The following is an 18,290-nucleotide window of genomic DNA, read 5'->3' as shown; positions in this document are numbered from 1 at the left end:
AAATTTTGGTTTAAATTAAAAAAAAAAAAAAAAGAGGCAACTTCATCTGGCAGAAAAAAATACCCCACAATGGAATATTTTCCTATTTTTAAAATCAAAGCTAAATTAACATTGTGAGTCTCTACTGAAGTAACAAAGCAATAAATATCTAGTATATTTCAAATTAAAAATTATAGTTACAAAAAAGCCTCATTGGAATTAACCTTCCGATATTGCTACAGACTGACTCTTCACAGACAGAACAGTGTCTCCAAAATCAGTTGCAGCCTCCCTCCTTGCTCCCTGGGCTTGGTTAGTTTAATTTATCCTTTGGAATACTGCTAGACAAAAATACAGTACAATACAACACACAGCACATGTAAAGGAAAAAAAGAGTCTGCTCCTAAAAGGGTGTTTTTTTCATGTAAATTGTTGACATCAATGCAGGTCCGTGCAACAGCGCAATAGTAATGTCAACGAACTGGAGAGTAGGAGAGACAGAGAGGTGCATTGGTCAGTAGGACATCCAAGACTTGATTGCAGAGCAGATGGTATGGTGGATTACAGGAAGAGTTCCTTAAGAGCATCGGAAGGGTTAGCTTTGAATTCTCTCTGCCAATGACAGTAGAGTTTCTGAAGTGTCTAGCCCTCTCGAACACTGTCCCGGGGCTCTGCTAGTGAACTGTGGATGATCCCAATAATTGACTTAACGCCCTCTCCCTCCAGGCAGGTGCGGTGGTCCCCTTCAACAACATGGACAAATACCTTTCCATCACAGACCTGCAGAAGGCAGAGACACACAGAAGATTAATATTACATACAAAATTTAGTTTCATATCCTTTCTGTTTTTCTAGCCAGGAGTCCATGGTCACCAGAGAAAGAGATCTTAAAGTCCTTTCGGCTTCTGCTTCCTACATTTCTTTCTAATACCTCTCTAAATCAACTGCAACTGAAAACAACATGTCAAAACTAGGCCTGTAACCCCTCTCCTCTCCTTACTCCAAACTGACAGAATCTGGCATATTCAAAGATCAAAGGTATTTATTACGGTCCACGACCAACATATACAGTAAAAATATAAAAAATGGGAACAATTTAAAACATTCCTGGTACACATCACCCACGAAGAATCTGGCATATTAAATCTTATACTGCTGCTGTTGCTGAAGAGTTTTGCTGGGCAAAACACTTGTAGCGTTGTCAGTGGTATGCAGCCTGTGCTACTTCAAGGGGACGACTGGTAGTGGGTGAAGAGCTACATAAAAGCCACATTCATAAGAAGAACACTGGACTTTCTTCTGTTAATAAGAGTTGCTTCTTGGACTAACCTCTGAAAGCTTGTAGTCTCCCCCAAGGCCTTCTCCATACTCGCTGTGGGTCTTTGCTTTCAGTAGTACCACATTGCCATGATACTTGCACTCTGGTACATACTCGTCTCCTGCCTTCAGTTTGTAGTAAAAAGAAGTAGCAGCAAAGGTGAGTGCCTCATGGCTGATGTCTTTATAGCTCTGAGTTATCAGCTCCACAGCAGCATTTACACGAGCTTCCAGATCAGGCAGGGGCAGAAGAACCTCCAGCAACTGCAAGCAATTCAAAGATAAAAGCGTCATTACAAGGTCTGATGCAGTTTCTAGAGGAAAACACGTGAGCAAAATGCATTTTTTTTTGCAACTATGAACTGTATGGTATAATGTTACCTTGTTGTATTCCATGCCTGTGAACTGCTGGACAAAGGCACACAATGCTTCGGTCTCTGTTTCAGCCTCATTTCCTGGGGTTAGTTTGGCTCTGTAGCTCTGGGGGAGAAGATGGACCATAAGATTACTCTCATTGACTGAATTTTAGACATAGGACAGAAGCCTTAGCTCCACATCTGGGAGTCCAAAACAAACAAAAAACCAGGAAGGCAGAGAAAATTACTCATCCACATATGGAAGATTTGGAAAAATGAGACAATTGCCTTGACTTGGCACAGAACACAAATGTGTATATCAGGCATACTGCTGTTTGAATGAAAAAGGATGCTACAAAGTTTTGGTAAATTAGGCTTCAACCATACATTTCAGAAATTGTTTGTACAGAAAAAAGCATGCAACTCACAAGATTGTCATTTGTACAAGCAGCAAAACATGTGTGTGCGCAACTGTCAATCTAGCAGGCTGCAGGCTGTTCTTATATGGAAAAGTTGGCTTTTTTGACATAGTTGGGTTCACCTAAAATCTCTTACCTGAGTGTGTGCGGCTACATAGGAGTGAGAACCATCAAACAGGAAGAGGCTGTTGAGTGACTGGGAAGGATTCTGTTGGGCTTGGAGCTGACAACATATTTCAAAGGCTACACAGGCACCAAAGGAGTATCCAGAAATCCGATAGGGGCCTTCTGGCTGCACCTGCTTTATGCAGTCAATATAGTAGGAAGCCAGGCTTTGAATACTGTCCAGAGGAGCAGCTAGAGGGAGAAAGCAAAGACGGTAAGTAAGGGGAAATGGCTAACTATGGATGATCATGACCAACAATTCTGTGCTAATATTCAAGTTCTGCTACCAGAACTTCCAAAATCTAGAATGGAAATAAATTAAACAAGTATCCATAAATCTATATTTGCACAATAGTTTATATTTTCAAAAATCTATAATTTGGATCTTTTGTCAAGATTAACAGAGATGATGGACAAGGGAGGATATTGCATTAATGCATATCTTGGAATACAGGAACAGGTACAAGACTGTTATATAGGAAGAAGGGGAATGTATGTGTGAATTCAGTTCAGACCTTGTATATGTCTGAATCATTGGCAACAGCTTTCCACACAAATTAACAATGTTTTATAAAGTGATAAATATTTGTGTTTTTATAATAAAAAACCCCTCAGGATTTAAAACACAATCTACACTTAATTTTTTCTAAGAATCAGAAATCTCAGCTCTATAAATAATAAATAAAAGTAGCTGCCATGAGAATTTCTGAAGATTCTGTCTACAGAGTTCAAAGCAAGGTAGAAAGAACTTTTGTTGCGATGGGCCTCTGCTTGTAATAAAGTTCAGGATGATTATTAGATAACATTGCTTAAGAGTAAGGGACAATTTGGAAACTATTTATTTTGTAAGTATTTCAAGACTTCTAGCAGTAACAGGTTTTCAAAAATAGCAAGCAAGAATTCAAATACCACTCTGACAGAAAGGTTCATAACCAGCTATCATGGCTAGCTCCAGCCTCTCTTTTATTTCTTATGTCTGTGCCTATCACCATGTTGTTGTTGTTCTGTCCTGAACTAATGCTTAGGTTTTTTGTCCTAAAGGCATTTTTGTACTCCAGCAGTGAATTACTACCATATACCTGTCCTTCAGGTTTGGATTCTTCTTCATGTATGTATTCATTTACATGGCTAAAATCTGCTCACCTCTAGAAACATGGAACACAGTGAAAGACTTAACTGGTTCAGGCTACACTGACAGTAACACACTGTGGAATAGACTAATACAATAAACACAGAGAGCGCTACCTTTCGTGCACTGAATTCCGTAGCTGGGTATGCTGAGCTTGGAAGCAAGCGTGTTGAAAACGGCAAGAGATCCTTCTATGGGGTGGATGAGGAAGAGAGGAGACTCTGTGCTCTGCACCTCATTGAGTCTCACAACAGTCGGTCCTTCCGGATTAACCAACAGGGTGTTCAAGTCCAATTGTGGATACTCAGCCTGACTACCTTTTGTTTCATGTGTCAACGCTAAAAAACAAAAACAAACATAAGACAGAACCAGTTAATGCCTTTTTCCGGGTAGTAGAGCAAGCCAGCCCTGACCTGGATAGTCCAGGCTAGCCTGATCTTGTTAGTATTTGGATAAGAGACTGCCAAGAAAGTCCAGGTTACTATGCAGAGGCAGGGTATGGCAAACCATCTCTGAATGTCTCTTGCCTTGAAAACCCTTCGGGGTCTCCATAAGTCAGCTGTAACTTGATGGCAGAGAGAAAGAGAGAGAAAGAGAGAGAGAGAGAAAGAGAGAGAGAGAGAGAAAGAGAGAAAGAAAGAGAGAGAGAAAGAGAGAAAGAAAGAAAGGAAGAAAGAAAGGAAGAAAGGAAGAAAGGAAGAAAGGAAGAAAGAGAAGTACAAGCTAGCTTAGGGCTAGTCTTACTAAACTATATCTCAAAGCAGTGACTTCTGGGCAAATAATCTTTGGACTCTGAGAGAAAATATACTTCACAGCCATGGGCATAGGGTGATTGCTTAAGCTGGTGGTGCACCAGAACTGAAAGAAAAACTTTCTGGTGGATTGTGGTGCAAAAAGCAAAAGAAAAGACAGGACATGTGGTTCCTTAGGAAAAGGAGGCAGTGTCCACGCCCACTGACTTGGCTACCACAAAGGAGATTCACGGTGCGATTTGGATGCAGAGTGTGGGAATGACCATACAGACAGATCTATTGCCGTAACACTTATCCCCTTGATTTCCAGTTTGATTTGGGACATCCAGCAATCCTTGCCTGATGTCCCTGCTGGGTGGGGCTGGCTCCACTGCCAACAGCAATAAATGAATAAATTTATATAGTGACTGGTGATACATGCTGTATCATGCACGTTACACACTATTGACACTACACCTATTCCCACAGTCTCTGTAAGAACAGGCCCCCATGAAGCCCTGTACACAACCCAATATCATGTTTTGCTCCACCAGCTTCTCATCTATAGCAAGGACCTAGGACGCCTGCACATTTCAGCCCCTATTACCTATGACAGATTTGCTTCCCTACCCACAGAATTTTCTGTGTGCCAGAAGCAAACTGCTCTCGCCCACAACAGAACCAAGCCAGTCAAGGAAGTTGGCTTCAGTTCTGTCAGCCCTTGGCGTCACCCATTCTTCTGTCACAAACACAGAATCCAAGTGGCTAGGCACACTTACCATCTGTGGACCCAGGCTTGGAAGAAAGTTCCCGCAATTTGTTAATGGTAAGCAATCTAACATCTCTCATTGCCATGACAATATCATAGTCCCTTTCCAGAGTTTGGCGTACTTCCACTCCCATTAGGGAATCCAAACCCAGATCAGCCAGTGAGGTGTCAGCATTCAGGCTACTCACATCACGAACACCTGAGGAAAAGAAATAGAAACTTAACAAAACCTTTTAGGCAGGTTTTAAAAAACACACAAGTTTCCTTCCTTTAGTGTCAAGATATCTTTTAGGGTGGGGTTCATTTTCACACATTTGGTTTAATCATCTTTAGTACAATACAGCAGACCACAGAAATACTTTTTTTGCTTTTTTTTGGCCAGATTTCAATACCTCCTAAATTCTTCGTTTATTTTGCATACACGCATTTGTTTAATTGTTACAGTATGAACGTGAGAAGACCCCAGTTTAAAATAATGTATTAAGGCTTGGTGACAGAGTCATAATTAAGATCGACACAGGTCCATACCACCTGAAGAGTGAAGAGAAAGTGGGAGAAGATACAGATTACGCCTTATAGCCTATTTTCCTGTGCAACTAATGCATGCTATGACAGGGATAGCGCACAGGCACTTGCTCTACAAAGCTTATTTCTAACAAAAGAGAACCAGCTGTCCCCAAGCTGTGACTAGACAAGAATGAGAAGGGGCAAAAAGGGGTAAAGGACAGATTGGAAGCACGTGAGACGGTTCGTTAGGTAAAAGAAGTCAAATGAGAATATTTGATCAATTAAAAGCGTGCACTTCTTGCACTATTGCAACAACTGTTCTCATTCCTTTTCCACATCCAGATCCTTGCTAAGCCTTTCCTTCTCTGATCCCCACCCTGGGAGCTCCAAGCCTATTCTTATCCTCTGGTGGTAATCTTTAAAGGCATAGTTCTCCTTCTCCCCACCCTGATACTGCCTCGATCTGGACATTATCCCTCTTCTTCTGTTTTAAAGGTGGAAAAGGCTCACTCCTTTAAACCCCCTCAAGACTCTTCTATGCACACCTATGACCTCATGTCCTCCCACATCTAATCCTGCTTGTTGTATCGCACCCAGATTTCTCCACTTGCAATTTGGTACCATCTTCCATAGTAACTCCTATGATTGGTAGTTTCTCAAAAGCTTTGCAGTTCTGGGGCGTGATCTCCAGTGAGTAAGAGATCTCCATGTCTACATGTATTATTAGTGCAGGAGACATAACTATGTCAGGACACACGATTCACCGCAAACAGTACAATGTAATTATGGAGTAACAGCAACAAGTGGATTAAACATAGGAAGAGAGTTTCAGGATTAGATCAGTGGTCCCTCTAGTCCAGCATCCCATTTTCCACAGTAGCAACCAGGAGGCCCTCAAGCAGTGTATAGAGGTCAAAGCCTCCTCCACTGTTATCCCCTGACAACCGGTATTCAGACATATACTGCATCAGGACATGGAAGTTGCAAATAGCTATCTCAGCTAATGCCCACAGATGGACTAATTCTCTATGTTTACATTTCTTTTAAAGCCATCTAAGCTAGATGCTGTAACCATATCCTGTAGCAGCAAGTTCCACAAATTAACTATGCATTGTGTGAAGAAGTACTTTATTTTATCTGAAGAATTGTAGTACAAATGCACCCAAAGGCTACTTTATTACGTTTAAAGTAACTTAAAACAAGACAAGACTGACTGACTAAGATAGCCTGCTACCTGTTTCTCGTTTAAAAAATAATAATTTCTGTTTTCAAAGAATGGGCACAAATCTGCACAGTTCAACAAAACATATACAGATTATCAATAGTTTCTCTCTTTGGGATGGAGAGCATCCTTGCTAGTATTCTAGAGGCTTTACGAGTGAAGTTGCCACAGCAGAATGCTCTGTATTTTATGTATATGTATGTGAGATTTAGACACAGAAGGCATTTCAGGTCACCATCAAACAGTCACTATGTAGTTTAATAAACATATAACATGTCGTATAATATAAATATGTAGTATAATAATGGATCTCTGATCTGCATACAGTAGCAGCCATTCTGAACAGTGCAACCCCACAGGGTAGCTGAGACTCTTTATTCACGTTGACTCAAAATACTACAGATTCTTAATAAAGACTTAACATCACATCTTTAATATATCTAGTTATCCATCCAGATACTTACCAAGAATGTGTGCAACAGCTTCCACAAGGTCCCTCTGGCTACCCCCATCACTTCTTGACAACACTTTCTCTGCCAGGACGAAACTAGACATGACAGGGTGAGGCTGGTTGAGGAAGTGGTCCAGAACTTCCAAACATGAGCTCATCCTTTGGGGCAGAGTTCCACCAACCACAGTATCATTGCTGCCCATTGTCTCCAAGACAATGCCCACGTCACCAATAGCGCCCCACTGTACAGCCAAGCCTAGGAAAGAAGAGAGAATGCACGGAGGATGTTAATTCAGTATATGGCAGTAGAAAGAGGGTTTCGTTGGAAAGCAATAAAACAGTACGGATACATGGCTGCTTATGAACCCAAAGATTTGGTGGTGCACATAAGGTGCCAGGAAGCGTGTGATTAATCTTATGTAAATTTGTTTTCATTCATTTCTTTGGAAAACAGATTCCCTAGGGCTGGAAGGACTGCACCCTTACCTGGAAGCCCATCATGTCGTCGCTGTTCACAGATGCGCTCCATGGTAGAGTTGGCAAAACCATAGTTGGACTGCCCAGCGTTTCCTCTTCCACAGCTTACTGAAGAGAAGGCTACAAAGTAGTCCAGGTCTGGGCACTTTTGACGGGTCACCCTAGAGCAGAACAACACAGGGGAAGATAATTTGTTAACTTGCTTTGCTTGATGCTGATGAAGGAAGCCATCATTTTGAAACAGCTTATATTCATGCTTCACGTTGTACTTACTGGTCCAAATTAAGTGTGCCGATGTACTTGGGTTTGTTAACTTCCTGGAAAAGTTCTGGAGTCTGATTATCCAACATGGCATCCTTCAAGACCTGTAGGAAACAATTTTTTTCCATAATTCCCCACCTACTCAGATCAGAATATGTATCTTGTTTCCATTTTAAAACAATGTGGGGAAAGATTTCAATTAAACTATGGACTGAACAGTACAATCCTAAACATAGTTATACCCTCTAAGTTCACTAAAGTCAATGAGATTTAGACAGTGTCACTGATTTGGACTGCACTGTAAGAAGTGTAGCCATGATACCGTTTAAATATGAACTAGTATTTCTACATGCTGAGAAGTATACAGGCTCCTCTCATTCACTGCTGTTTTATAAATGTACAGCATGAAATTAATAAAATGAATGGTCTGTTGTGGGCTCTGGGGAGACTACTTCCCTCCATCCTTCAGATTGTCTGTTGACCACAAGATATAAGGTAGAACTTCATTTGATGGCTACCATTTCGCTGTGCTTGATACAGGGATAAAATAACAACCTGTTCCCCCCTCCCCTTTTAAAAATGCTGCTCCCCAAGGATCACTAAAGAACTGGGCTGACGGCAACAGCTTCCACTTTCTAGGCCTGCCCCAAACAAAGTGCTGAAGAAAGCTGATTCAGCAACCACCAGTCAACATGACCGAAGCTGGCAGTGGAGAAAACCATCACAGCCACCTTTGGTCACTCACCATAGCCAAGTTGAAGATGCCCCCGACTGGCCCAAGCTGAGAAGCTTCTTGTATTAAGGCCTGTGCCCCCTTAAGAGTCACAACATCGGTGGTTGACACCAGAACTTGGACTCCAAACTGCTTCCATTCTTGGACTCGTTTCGCCTGGTAACCTGCAAAGAAAGGGAGTCTAAAATTAGACTCTGGATATACTTGTAAAGCTGAACTTTCTGCTCCCCCCTTCTTTTCTTTTCTTTTGTGATGATAAGAAACATTGAAAGAGACTTCACTTGTCCACTATCTGGAAATGAAAACAGCATTTAAACAAATGTAGCAGGGATCTGCTCTGCAGCTACCAAATTTGAAGCTACAAGAGGATGCTACCAACTCCTTCCCTCAGCAGAACTGTGCCTGTGGAAGAGAAGCAATTTTAAATTCCTTGTCTTTCCTCACACCAGCCCCCCCCAACCCACACAGCTGGTGATCTGCAGGGATCCCAAGACCCTAGGACTGATCTTTCCAGGGATCAGGAAAAACTGAAGCCATGCAGAGGAATAAGGGAAAGTTATACCTTCTGCACATGGAGTGGTAAGACAATGCCTAGCCAGTGTCTTATCCCCCACTTTCCTTAACAATCCAGTCCTTTAAACCCGATGCTACAATTTTGGACATCACAAAGGGGCACAGTCTCATTGTAGCTACTCACAGGACCAAACCAGACAAGATGCTGGGAGATCTGTAAAAGCGTCTGTCCAGTGATTTTTAAAAGTAAGTTTCACCCACAAGGGCTGCACTTCCAAGTTGCAATGAGGGAGAAGATTTAAAGGTTTAATAATCCTCTCTGTACAATTTTGCCAACTGAAACCCCCACACCCAGGCTACTATTAGCCCTGGGGCAGGGGGAAGATTGGGACTGAAGGAGGTTGACTTTGATGAATGAAACTGCATGTGTGTGTGTGTGTGTGTGTTGGGGGGGGGAGTAGACTTAAACCCCTATGCGCTACCCAATATAAATTAGGGGCTCCCAGGACTGTGATTTATCTTTAAAGTGTGCTAAGCAAATTTGTTCACAGATCCTTCCAAGTCCCTTCCAGTTTGGCCCCCATTGTATTCTCAGCTTACCAGTTCGGATGCCAGAACGAGACGTCAGCACGAGCTTTTTTGTTCCTCTTTCAACCAGCCACTGCGCCAGTTCCAGCCCAAACCCCCCAAGGCCTCCTGTGATGATATATGATTTATTCGGTGGGCAAGATGTTCGAGAGATGGCTGGGAGCTGGGGTAACTTAGCATCCTTTGCAGGAGATTTCTTTTCTTCTTCATTGACCTAAAAAATAATAGTACAGATAACTCGTCAAGTAAGGTAGCACTTAAAATTAAATTTAATACAATTCCTGCTATGTTTATACAGCAGTGGGTTATGCTGTGCCAAAAAACGCTGTTTGGGGCCTTGTGGGCATGTTTCTTTTCCCCTTTCTGTGCTACTCCCTCAGGCACACGTGCTGCTTACCTATAATTCTCTGTGTTCATATTTTCTGAAATAAAGCTTTAATATCAAAAAAGAAATGTATGTATGGTGGTCAAGTGTCCCACTTTAGGGGGCAGCCTCCCACCCTTTGCCTTGGTTCCCTGCCACTCCACGATGGGGGGAGGCTTCATGTCACCATGTGACACCACTTCTGGCTGAGTTTACGCAACCGGAAGTCATGTCATGGGGTTGTAGGAGGTGGCTTTGGTAAGTCTTAAAGTAACACACCCCAGTCTTCCAGACAAGGATTGGCAATCGTCAATGCACAATTACACATCCTAGCCTTACTGAAGTAGGACCAATTTAACAAATTCAAGTTGCAGCTTTATGCAAGAAGCAAAAGGAGTCAAAGAAACTGGAATCAGGAAGTAAAGGGCTCGTTTGGGTCCACAATCACCCTTTTTTGTGCCAGACAAGTGATAAAAGCAGGTTTTTTATTTACTTCATGTATATCCCTCTTTCATTTATATCAATTTCTCCTCAACGGGGACCCAAAGTGCTTTTGATTCTTGCACAAAGCTGCAACTTGAATTTGTGAAATTGTCCCCTACTTCAGTAAAGGCTCGGATCATTCTCCTCTCTTCTATTTAATCCTAACAACAACCCTGTGAGGTAGGTTAGGCTGAGAATTATGAATGGCCCTAAGGTCACCCAGCAAGCTTCCATGGCAAAGTGGGGATTCAAACCTGGTTCGCCCAGATACTAGTCTGATACTCTAACCACTATGCCACACTAGGAAAAGGTGACGCCAGGCATAAGAGCTTGGCCTACAGACAGCAGCAATGGTTTCAAACAATACAGGGATGTCTTTAAATTTCTATCCATATACATTTTGGGATTATATTAAATTTAAGTAATGACGCTCATCCCTCTTGAAACAACTGGGTCTTGAAATGCTCAAACAGCTTCTGGTGGTTTTGCCTCTGATTTCCAGTTATTTTCAGTGAAAACACTGCTGCACATTAGCTCTGGGCATCCAGGACCATAGCTGGGGAGGGGAAGGAGGGCAGCCGCCGCCCCTGTGGCATGCAGAGAGAGGGGCAGAACTGCCTCTTCTACAGGAGGAGCAGGCCGAGTAGGAGAGACAGTTCTGCCGCCCTCTCTGCATGACACAGGGGTGGTAGCTGCCCTCCTCGCTCCCCCGCCCCAGTTACGGCCCTGTGGGCATCAGTAGATCAAGCTCGACACTAGTAGCTGTAAATTAAATCTCCAGGAGAAAAATGTCCCATCCCTTTAACAGAGTATTAATGGGATATTATTTACCAGGTGATGTTATCTACTTCCATGTCATGAAAAGCTTCAACTGACTGTTTCTACACATCAAACTTCTATAAAAAGGACATTTTTCTCCAGGACTGCTGGCAACCCTAGCCATAATTGTTCCATGCAATCCATACACATAGCATATTTGAATCATAAATCCACTCTAAAGATCAGCCAGTCATACCTTAATCATGACTTTTCCAATGTGTTTTCCTTGTGCCATATATCTGAAGGCAGCTTCTACCTCTTCTCTGCTGAACACGGTAGTATGCAGAGGTTTTACCACACCATCTTTTATGCCCTTTGTTAGCAAGTCTGACACAATTTCCCAGTCTTTGTTTCCCTCTTCAAAAATGGCATCTAAAAGGATCCCATGGAAAGCCACGTTCTTCAGGAAAAGGGACATTCCTAGAAAATGCAAAACAGTTAGGAGAAAAGGGCCATTCTTAGAAAATGCAAATCAGTTAGGAGAATCCTATGTTCACTTTTGGTCTTGCTTCAGGATTGCCTGGAAAAAAACCTGTCCTGTCACTTTAATACTTAATGTGTACAAATGCGCAGGTGAGGCTTTCCATGGCATGGAAGTAAATAAGATCACCTGGTAAATAACATACCATTAAGCCTCTATTAAAAGGGTAGGACACTTTCCCCCCAGGCCATTGGCAACCCTATCTTTCTTTTGTACTTTAAAAGAAATTCAAATATCTGACAATTAGCAATAGTGAAACTGTGGTCCAATTGTGAAGAGTAAAAGGGAAACTTAAAGAAGCAGGTATTTTTAAGGGAGATGGTAAGAACATAAAAACCATGCTGGTTCAGACCTAGGCCCATCAAGTCCAGCAGTCTATTCACACAGTGGCCAACCAGGTGCCTCTAAGAAGTCCACAAACAGGAAGCAGCATTATCCTGCCTGTGCTCCACAGCACCTAATATAATAGGCATGCTCCTCTGATACTGGAGAGAATAGGTATGCATCATGACTAGTAGCCACAGATAGCCCTATCCTCCATGAACATGTCCACTCCCCTCTTAAAGGCTTCCAATTTGGCAGCCATCACCACATCCTGGGGCAAGGAGTTCCACAATTTAACTATGCGTTGTGTGAGAAATACTTCCTTTAGTCTGTTTTGAATCTCTCACTCTTCATCAGATGATCCCGCATTCTAGTATTATGATGGAGAAAAGCTTCTCCCTGTCCACTCTCCCCACACTATGCATAATTTTATAGACCTCTATCATAGACCCTTACCTGAGTTTTTCCTAAGCTAAATAGCCCTAAGAGTTTTAACTGCTCCTCATAGGGTCGTTGCTCTAGCCCCCTGATCATTTTGGTTGCTCTTTTCTGCACCTTCTCAAGCTCTGCAATATACTTTTTAGATGTGGTGACCAGAACTGTACACAGTATTCCAAGTTTGGTCTCACCATAGATTTGTGTAAGGGCAGTGTTAGCAGCAGTTTTATTTTCTATTCCTTGTCTAATTATGGCCAGCATAGAATTTGCCTTTTTCATAGCAGCTGCATACTGACAATTTCATCGAGCTATCCACTACCACCTCAAGATCCCTTTCTTGGTCTGTCACTGCCAGCACAGATCCCCTCAGTGTATATGTGAAGCTGGGATTTTTTGCCCCAGTATGCATCACTTTGCATTTGCTCACAGTGAATCTCATTTGCCACTTTAATGCCTATTCCTCCAGTTTGGAGATCCTTTTGGAGCTCTTCACAGTCCATTTTTGTTTTCATCACCCTAAAAATTTGGTGTCATCTGCAAACTTGGCCACCTCACTGTTAACCCCCACCTCCAGGTTTCTGCTGAACAGGTTGAAAAGCACCCGTCCCAACACAGATTCCTGAGGGATCCCAATGCTCACATCCCTCCATTGTGAGAACTAACAATTGTGCCAGCTCTCAATTCGTAGGAGGACTTGTCCTCTTATTCCATGACTATGAAGTTTGCTTAGCAGTCATTAGTGGGGGACTTTGTCAAAAGCCTTTTGGAAATCCAAATACACAATGTCCACAGGTTCATTCCTGTCCACATCCACTGGTCTTAACTGAATTGAGCTAGGCTGTTCTTTAAGGAGAGACCAGTTCTACAGAAACTCCACCCACACAAATTTCCTGCCAAAAGGTATTGGAAACAGGATACTTAGGGAGAGAGTTGAATCTGGAACTGGTTCTGTGACCACTTGTACTGATGCAGTACTGTGTACTTCAGAGAGACTATACCAGGTTAAGTGGTCACTGGGAAAGTATTCTGGTAGCTACTGGGAGACACGAAGGGATCAGGCAATGGAACTGTTGTGAACATAAGAAAAGCCACGCTGGATCAGACCAAGGTCCATCAAGTCCAGCAGTCTGTTCACACAGTGGCCAACCAGGTGCCTGTAGGAAGCCCACAAAAGATGACTGCAGCAGCATCCTGCTTGTGTTTCACAGCACCTAATATAATGGGCATGTTTCTCTGACACTGTAGAGAATAGGTATGCAACATGACTAGTATTCATTTTGACCAGTACCCATGGATAGCCCTATCCTCCATGAACATGTCCACTGCCCTCTTAAAGCCTTTCAGGTTGGCAGCCATTACCACATCTTGCGGCAGGGAGTTCCACAATTTGTGCTCCAAGTTGCAAGCAGTAGGGGACTTTACTTAGTAATAGAGGAACACAGGGCTGGCTCACAGGTTTTGGGGGGCATTTGCAGGTCCTTCTAGCTCAGAGTTTGAATGCTAGCAGCAGAGTCAGACTTCATTTGTTCCCCACAGCTAGAAATGGTCAGAGAAGTGCTTATGGAAACAGCTATGCAAAAGCTGGAACCATTTCCACATAAGATTTGCCTTGGGTTCAATATTGTTGGGAAGCAGGTTTTTCTTTTCTTTTTCTTGCTTTGCTGCAAAGTTTTGGCAATGACTGCAGTAAAGTCTGGATGGCTGCTATGTGGGTGGGAATGTTCATGCATATACAATATTCACACATTGATCTTTGGGTAGGAGCCATAATGTCTGCCTTTTGAAGTTATACTGCATTACATATTATGAATTTGCTTTTGATTATCTGGCTTCCAAATTAATAAGTCGGTCAGGACTGAGGAAAATTCACACATTGAAACAGTAATTTAGCCGGCATCCTGTCTGTCTTTTGTTGTGTGCCCTTCTGTAGCTTGTCATATACAACTTCAAAATGACAATTTTACATCTGTATTGAAAACTGTCATTTGCTATATTTGGCTTGTAAAAAAATGTCACTTGGTCAGGCCAGGTCATGTGCGCATAAATAAATAAATACATACATACAAAAGAAAGAAAGAAAGACTGGGAAACAGCCTCCCCCTTCACCCCCAGCCGCACCAGCAGCCCGGCGCGACTGGCAAAGGGCCTACCCCCTACCCCCGGCCGCACCAGCGACCTCGTGGTCTGGCGTGACTAGGAAACGGTCTCTGCAACTTATCTGCAAATCCTGTATTTGCTGGAGGCAGGGCATTTCCCCCCTCCTAGACAACATTAAACCAAAATGTAGAGCCCAATGGCAATTAATCCCTCAGCTGGGAGCTATGGTTGGTAGTGCAACAAATCTCTTTATCCCAGCTCATGGAAGAACAGAAAACTGCTGCTGTTCTACAGAGATTTTTGACTCAGGGCAACCAGTTAATGAATGTGACCCTGCTTGCCCTTTACTCAGTCCCAAACTACACATTACATTTCACACTACACATTTACATTGCCAGAGGAACTTGCAGCTGCAAGTCCCCTATGGCAACTCAAATAAGAAGCACCAAGAAGGCCCAATTCAGATCAAGACTACAACAATGCTAATTTCCTGACCTGAAATTGTCCTGGGGGTAGGGTTGCCAGGTCCCTTTTCACCACCGGCGGGAGGTTTTTGGGGCAGAGCCTGAGGAGGGCGGAGTTTGGGGAGGGATTTCAATGCCATAGAGTCCAATTGCCAAAGTGGCCATTTTCTCCAGGTGAACTGATGTCTTTCAGCTGGAGATCAGTTGTAATAGCAGGAGATCTCCAGCTAGTACCTGGAGGTTAGCAACCCTACCCGGGGATATTATTTGTTCTGTCAGGATGCTGTTTTGAATCAGGCAAATGGTGTAGGGGAGAGACAGGAGCCACTCCTCCCCCTGTGTGATGGTCCTGACAAGAATCAGACCCCTGAGGCGCTTCTAAATTGAGTTGCTATGGGGAAGTTGTACCTGCCATGTTAAAAGTAACATGTAGTTTAGTCCTCAGACCGTTCACTCCTGTACTCTCTCTCTCTCCTTCTGTTTTGGAAAGCTCTGTTCAAGCTAGTTCTGAATGAAACAAGTGACGGCACTGCCAGAGACCTCCCCAAGCAAGCATTTTATAGCTTAAGAAATCTAATCTTCAGAAAGAGCTACTGCAACGTAGCGGCCAAGAGTGCAATGATAAATGGAGTTATACCCTTCTAAATCCATTAAAGTCAATGGGCTTAGAAGGGTACAACTCTGCTTTGAACTGCACTGTAAAAGATGGAGAATTAGGAAGTCCCCTGAATAAATTGAGCTGCTGCAATAAAATCACCAAGTGCCTTTAAGAAATTAACTGTCTTCTCTGCCTGAGGCCACGCCGCTTCACCCCAAATGGGGATTAAAAATATTGACTTGCTATATAGATAAATCAGACTGATATAATAAATGCTGAGGCTCTTTGAAAACTCTAAAGCATTATGTGTGTGTGTAAAGTGCCTTCAAGTTGCAGCCGACTTATGGCAACCCCTTTTTGGGGTTTTCATGGCAAGAGACTAACAGAGGTGGTTTGCCAGTGCCTTCCTCTGCACAGCAACCCTGGTATTACTTGGTGGTCTCCTATCCAAATACAAACCAGGGCTGACCCTGCTTAGCTTCCGAGATCTGATGAGATCAGGCTAGCCTGGGCCATCAAGGTCAGGGCTCATACACAAGTGTTATTGTTACTATTATTATTATTGATGGGTATGTTCTCTCTTGGCTCTATCAAAGCATCACCTTTTCAGCCACCCATTCTTGTCATGCACACTATGATCTGTGCTACTGTCTACACCTCAGTCGATTAGCTCATCATCACAAAATCATTTGAAAGCTTATTCAGCACAGAGGCACCCATAAGCTAGAGGGCCAAAGCACTTCAATACTTCATACAACTTTTAGCTGGGATCCAAGCCACTGCCATCCTGTTTAGCTGGGAAAGAACAGGGGTTCTCATAACTCCAAAAACGTGTTATGGTGGCCATGTGTCACCTACAAAATATGTTGCACCACTTATTAAACATACAGATTAAGGCTTTAGCTCGCTCTTCCTAAAGCGTTTTCCTCAACAGCTTTTCTAAACCCATCACATAATTTGACATTTTGAATCTTTTATAAGGACAAATCTGTATGCTAGCAACTATGAAATTAAGCTAGAGAATTTAATTAGCAGTAAAGCTCTGAATGATCATGCACATTACTGCTCCCCCTAAAAAAGTAAAGTTAAATCTTACCAAGAGGTGTATTGTTGGACAGGTCATATTTGCCAATTTCCAAGAAGCGCCCATGTCGAGCAAGGCAACGCAGACTTGCCTGGAGCTTCTCTTCTGACAGGGAGTTTAACACCAAATCGACTCCTACAAGGAGGACCAACAACCATCATTCAGCAGGAGATTAGAATCATGTATGCTGCCCTGAGCTCAATGGAGGAGGGGCAGGATAAAAATACAAACAGACACCGTCATTCTGATGCAGGACTTACGCTGCCCCTCAATAATTACACACCCCTAACTCTAACCTTTAATTCAGCTTAACTTCTGGGGCCACTTTGCCCTTGCTAGACTCTGCCCATTACACTCACCTGTACCATTGGTGACTCTCAGTACATGTTGCTCAAAGGAGGTACTTCTAGAACTGGCAAAGCTATTTGCATCAAGCTGGGGGAATCTGGCTTGGAGATATTCACGTTTCTCCTTAGAGCCTGAAAAGAGAAAAGAAGCATTAGATGTCTGCAAAATTATTGGTTCCTCAGAATTATATACTGAACAGGAATAACTGATTTCTCACTGAAGTAAAGCTCCAGTGAATGGGATCTGAAAACGACCCATAGTAAAAGCGCTGGAAAGAGAGATCCATTCTTAGGCAACCTATAGCTGTACCTCTAAACAGTAGCAAGCATAGGATTTTGGCTGCAAAAGGAGTTTTGCTTCTTCCTGTATTTGTGTCGGCATTTTCCAATTTGCACTTTCCATCTTGGATCCTAAATGCCTCTTCTCATTCCTCCCCACACCCAATGTCTCAGAAGACTGTTTATTTTCCCCGAACAGTCTATGGTTATATGATCAAATGTACACTGTTTTTAAACACTTTTTAAAATAACGACACAGAATTAGTTAGTGGATATTTTGTGACTGACCCAAGCGTCAACCATTCACTGCTGTGCACAGAAAGACAGCTTTCTGATTGACAAAAGGACAGGTAACTTTGTGTTCAACCAAAGGGCCAGCTGATCACCATTGTGCATTGCTATGCTGAGAGGGAAGATAGCTTGATAGAAGAACTGGCCAGTCAGTACAATGCAAATGGGGGTTTCCAGTCCAACTGGCTATACAGCACACACACACACACACATTTGAAACTGGCGATCTGTGTAACAAACACAGTGGATACCTTTTTACAATGGGTTCAATGTAGAAATTATTAATATTTGTGCACATCACCTGTTACCTCCATTTTTATTTCTCCAAAATAAAACATTTATGCTCAAGATACACATAAGGCTACTAGATCTGGGCAGGTCTGGCAGAACTGCCCCAAAGCAGTGGCACTGCTTGGCCCCTGGAGGTTTTGAAGGGGCAAACATGGGCGGGTGAAGGAAGCCCACATGGGTTTGGCTCATTCCAATAAAGAGACAAGAGCACCATTGTCTCTGGTGAGTCTCTGCTCCCCATGGAAGACACTTATGATATCCTGCTGCCCCCTGGTGGGAGCCACACTGTTTCGAAACACAAAGGTCGTTTATG

General features: G+C 42.9%; 1 protein-coding gene across 1 annotated transcript in view; it reads right to left on the bottom strand.

Moving 5' to 3' along the window:
- Positions 1–467: 467 nt before the first annotated feature.
- FASN (fatty acid synthase) overlaps positions 468–18,290 on the bottom strand; it is a 54,272-nt gene continuing 36,449 nt past the window's right edge. The window contains exons 29-42 of the mRNA XM_056851164.1: positions 17,129–17,248; positions 16,782–16,904; positions 11,480–11,703; positions 9,630–9,831; positions 8,529–8,680; positions 7,796–7,887; positions 7,532–7,683; positions 7,059–7,301; positions 4,876–5,064; positions 3,482–3,703; positions 2,208–2,428; positions 1,678–1,776; positions 1,309–1,560; positions 468–759 (exon numbers count right to left, since the gene is read on the bottom strand). Of these exons, the coding sequence (XP_056707142.1) occupies positions 622–759; positions 1,309–1,560; positions 1,678–1,776; positions 2,208–2,428; positions 3,482–3,703; positions 4,876–5,064; positions 7,059–7,301; positions 7,532–7,683; positions 7,796–7,887; positions 8,529–8,680; positions 9,630–9,831; positions 11,480–11,703; positions 16,782–16,904; positions 17,129–17,248 (2,429 nt within the window). The 3' untranslated portion in view covers positions 468–621. The remainder of the gene's footprint in view (positions 760–1,308; positions 1,561–1,677; positions 1,777–2,207; positions 2,429–3,481; positions 3,704–4,875; positions 5,065–7,058; positions 7,302–7,531; positions 7,684–7,795; positions 7,888–8,528; positions 8,681–9,629; positions 9,832–11,479; positions 11,704–16,781; positions 16,905–17,128; positions 17,249–18,290) is intronic.

The sequence above is a fragment of the Euleptes europaea genome, chromosome 1 (assembly GCF_029931775.1).
Source record: "Euleptes europaea isolate rEulEur1 chromosome 1, rEulEur1.hap1, whole genome shotgun sequence".
Lineage (NCBI taxonomy): Eukaryota > Metazoa > Chordata > Lepidosauria > Squamata > Sphaerodactylidae > Euleptes > Euleptes europaea.
Note: the sequence above shows the minus strand (reverse complement) of the source record. Positions and strands in the feature narration are given on the sequence as shown.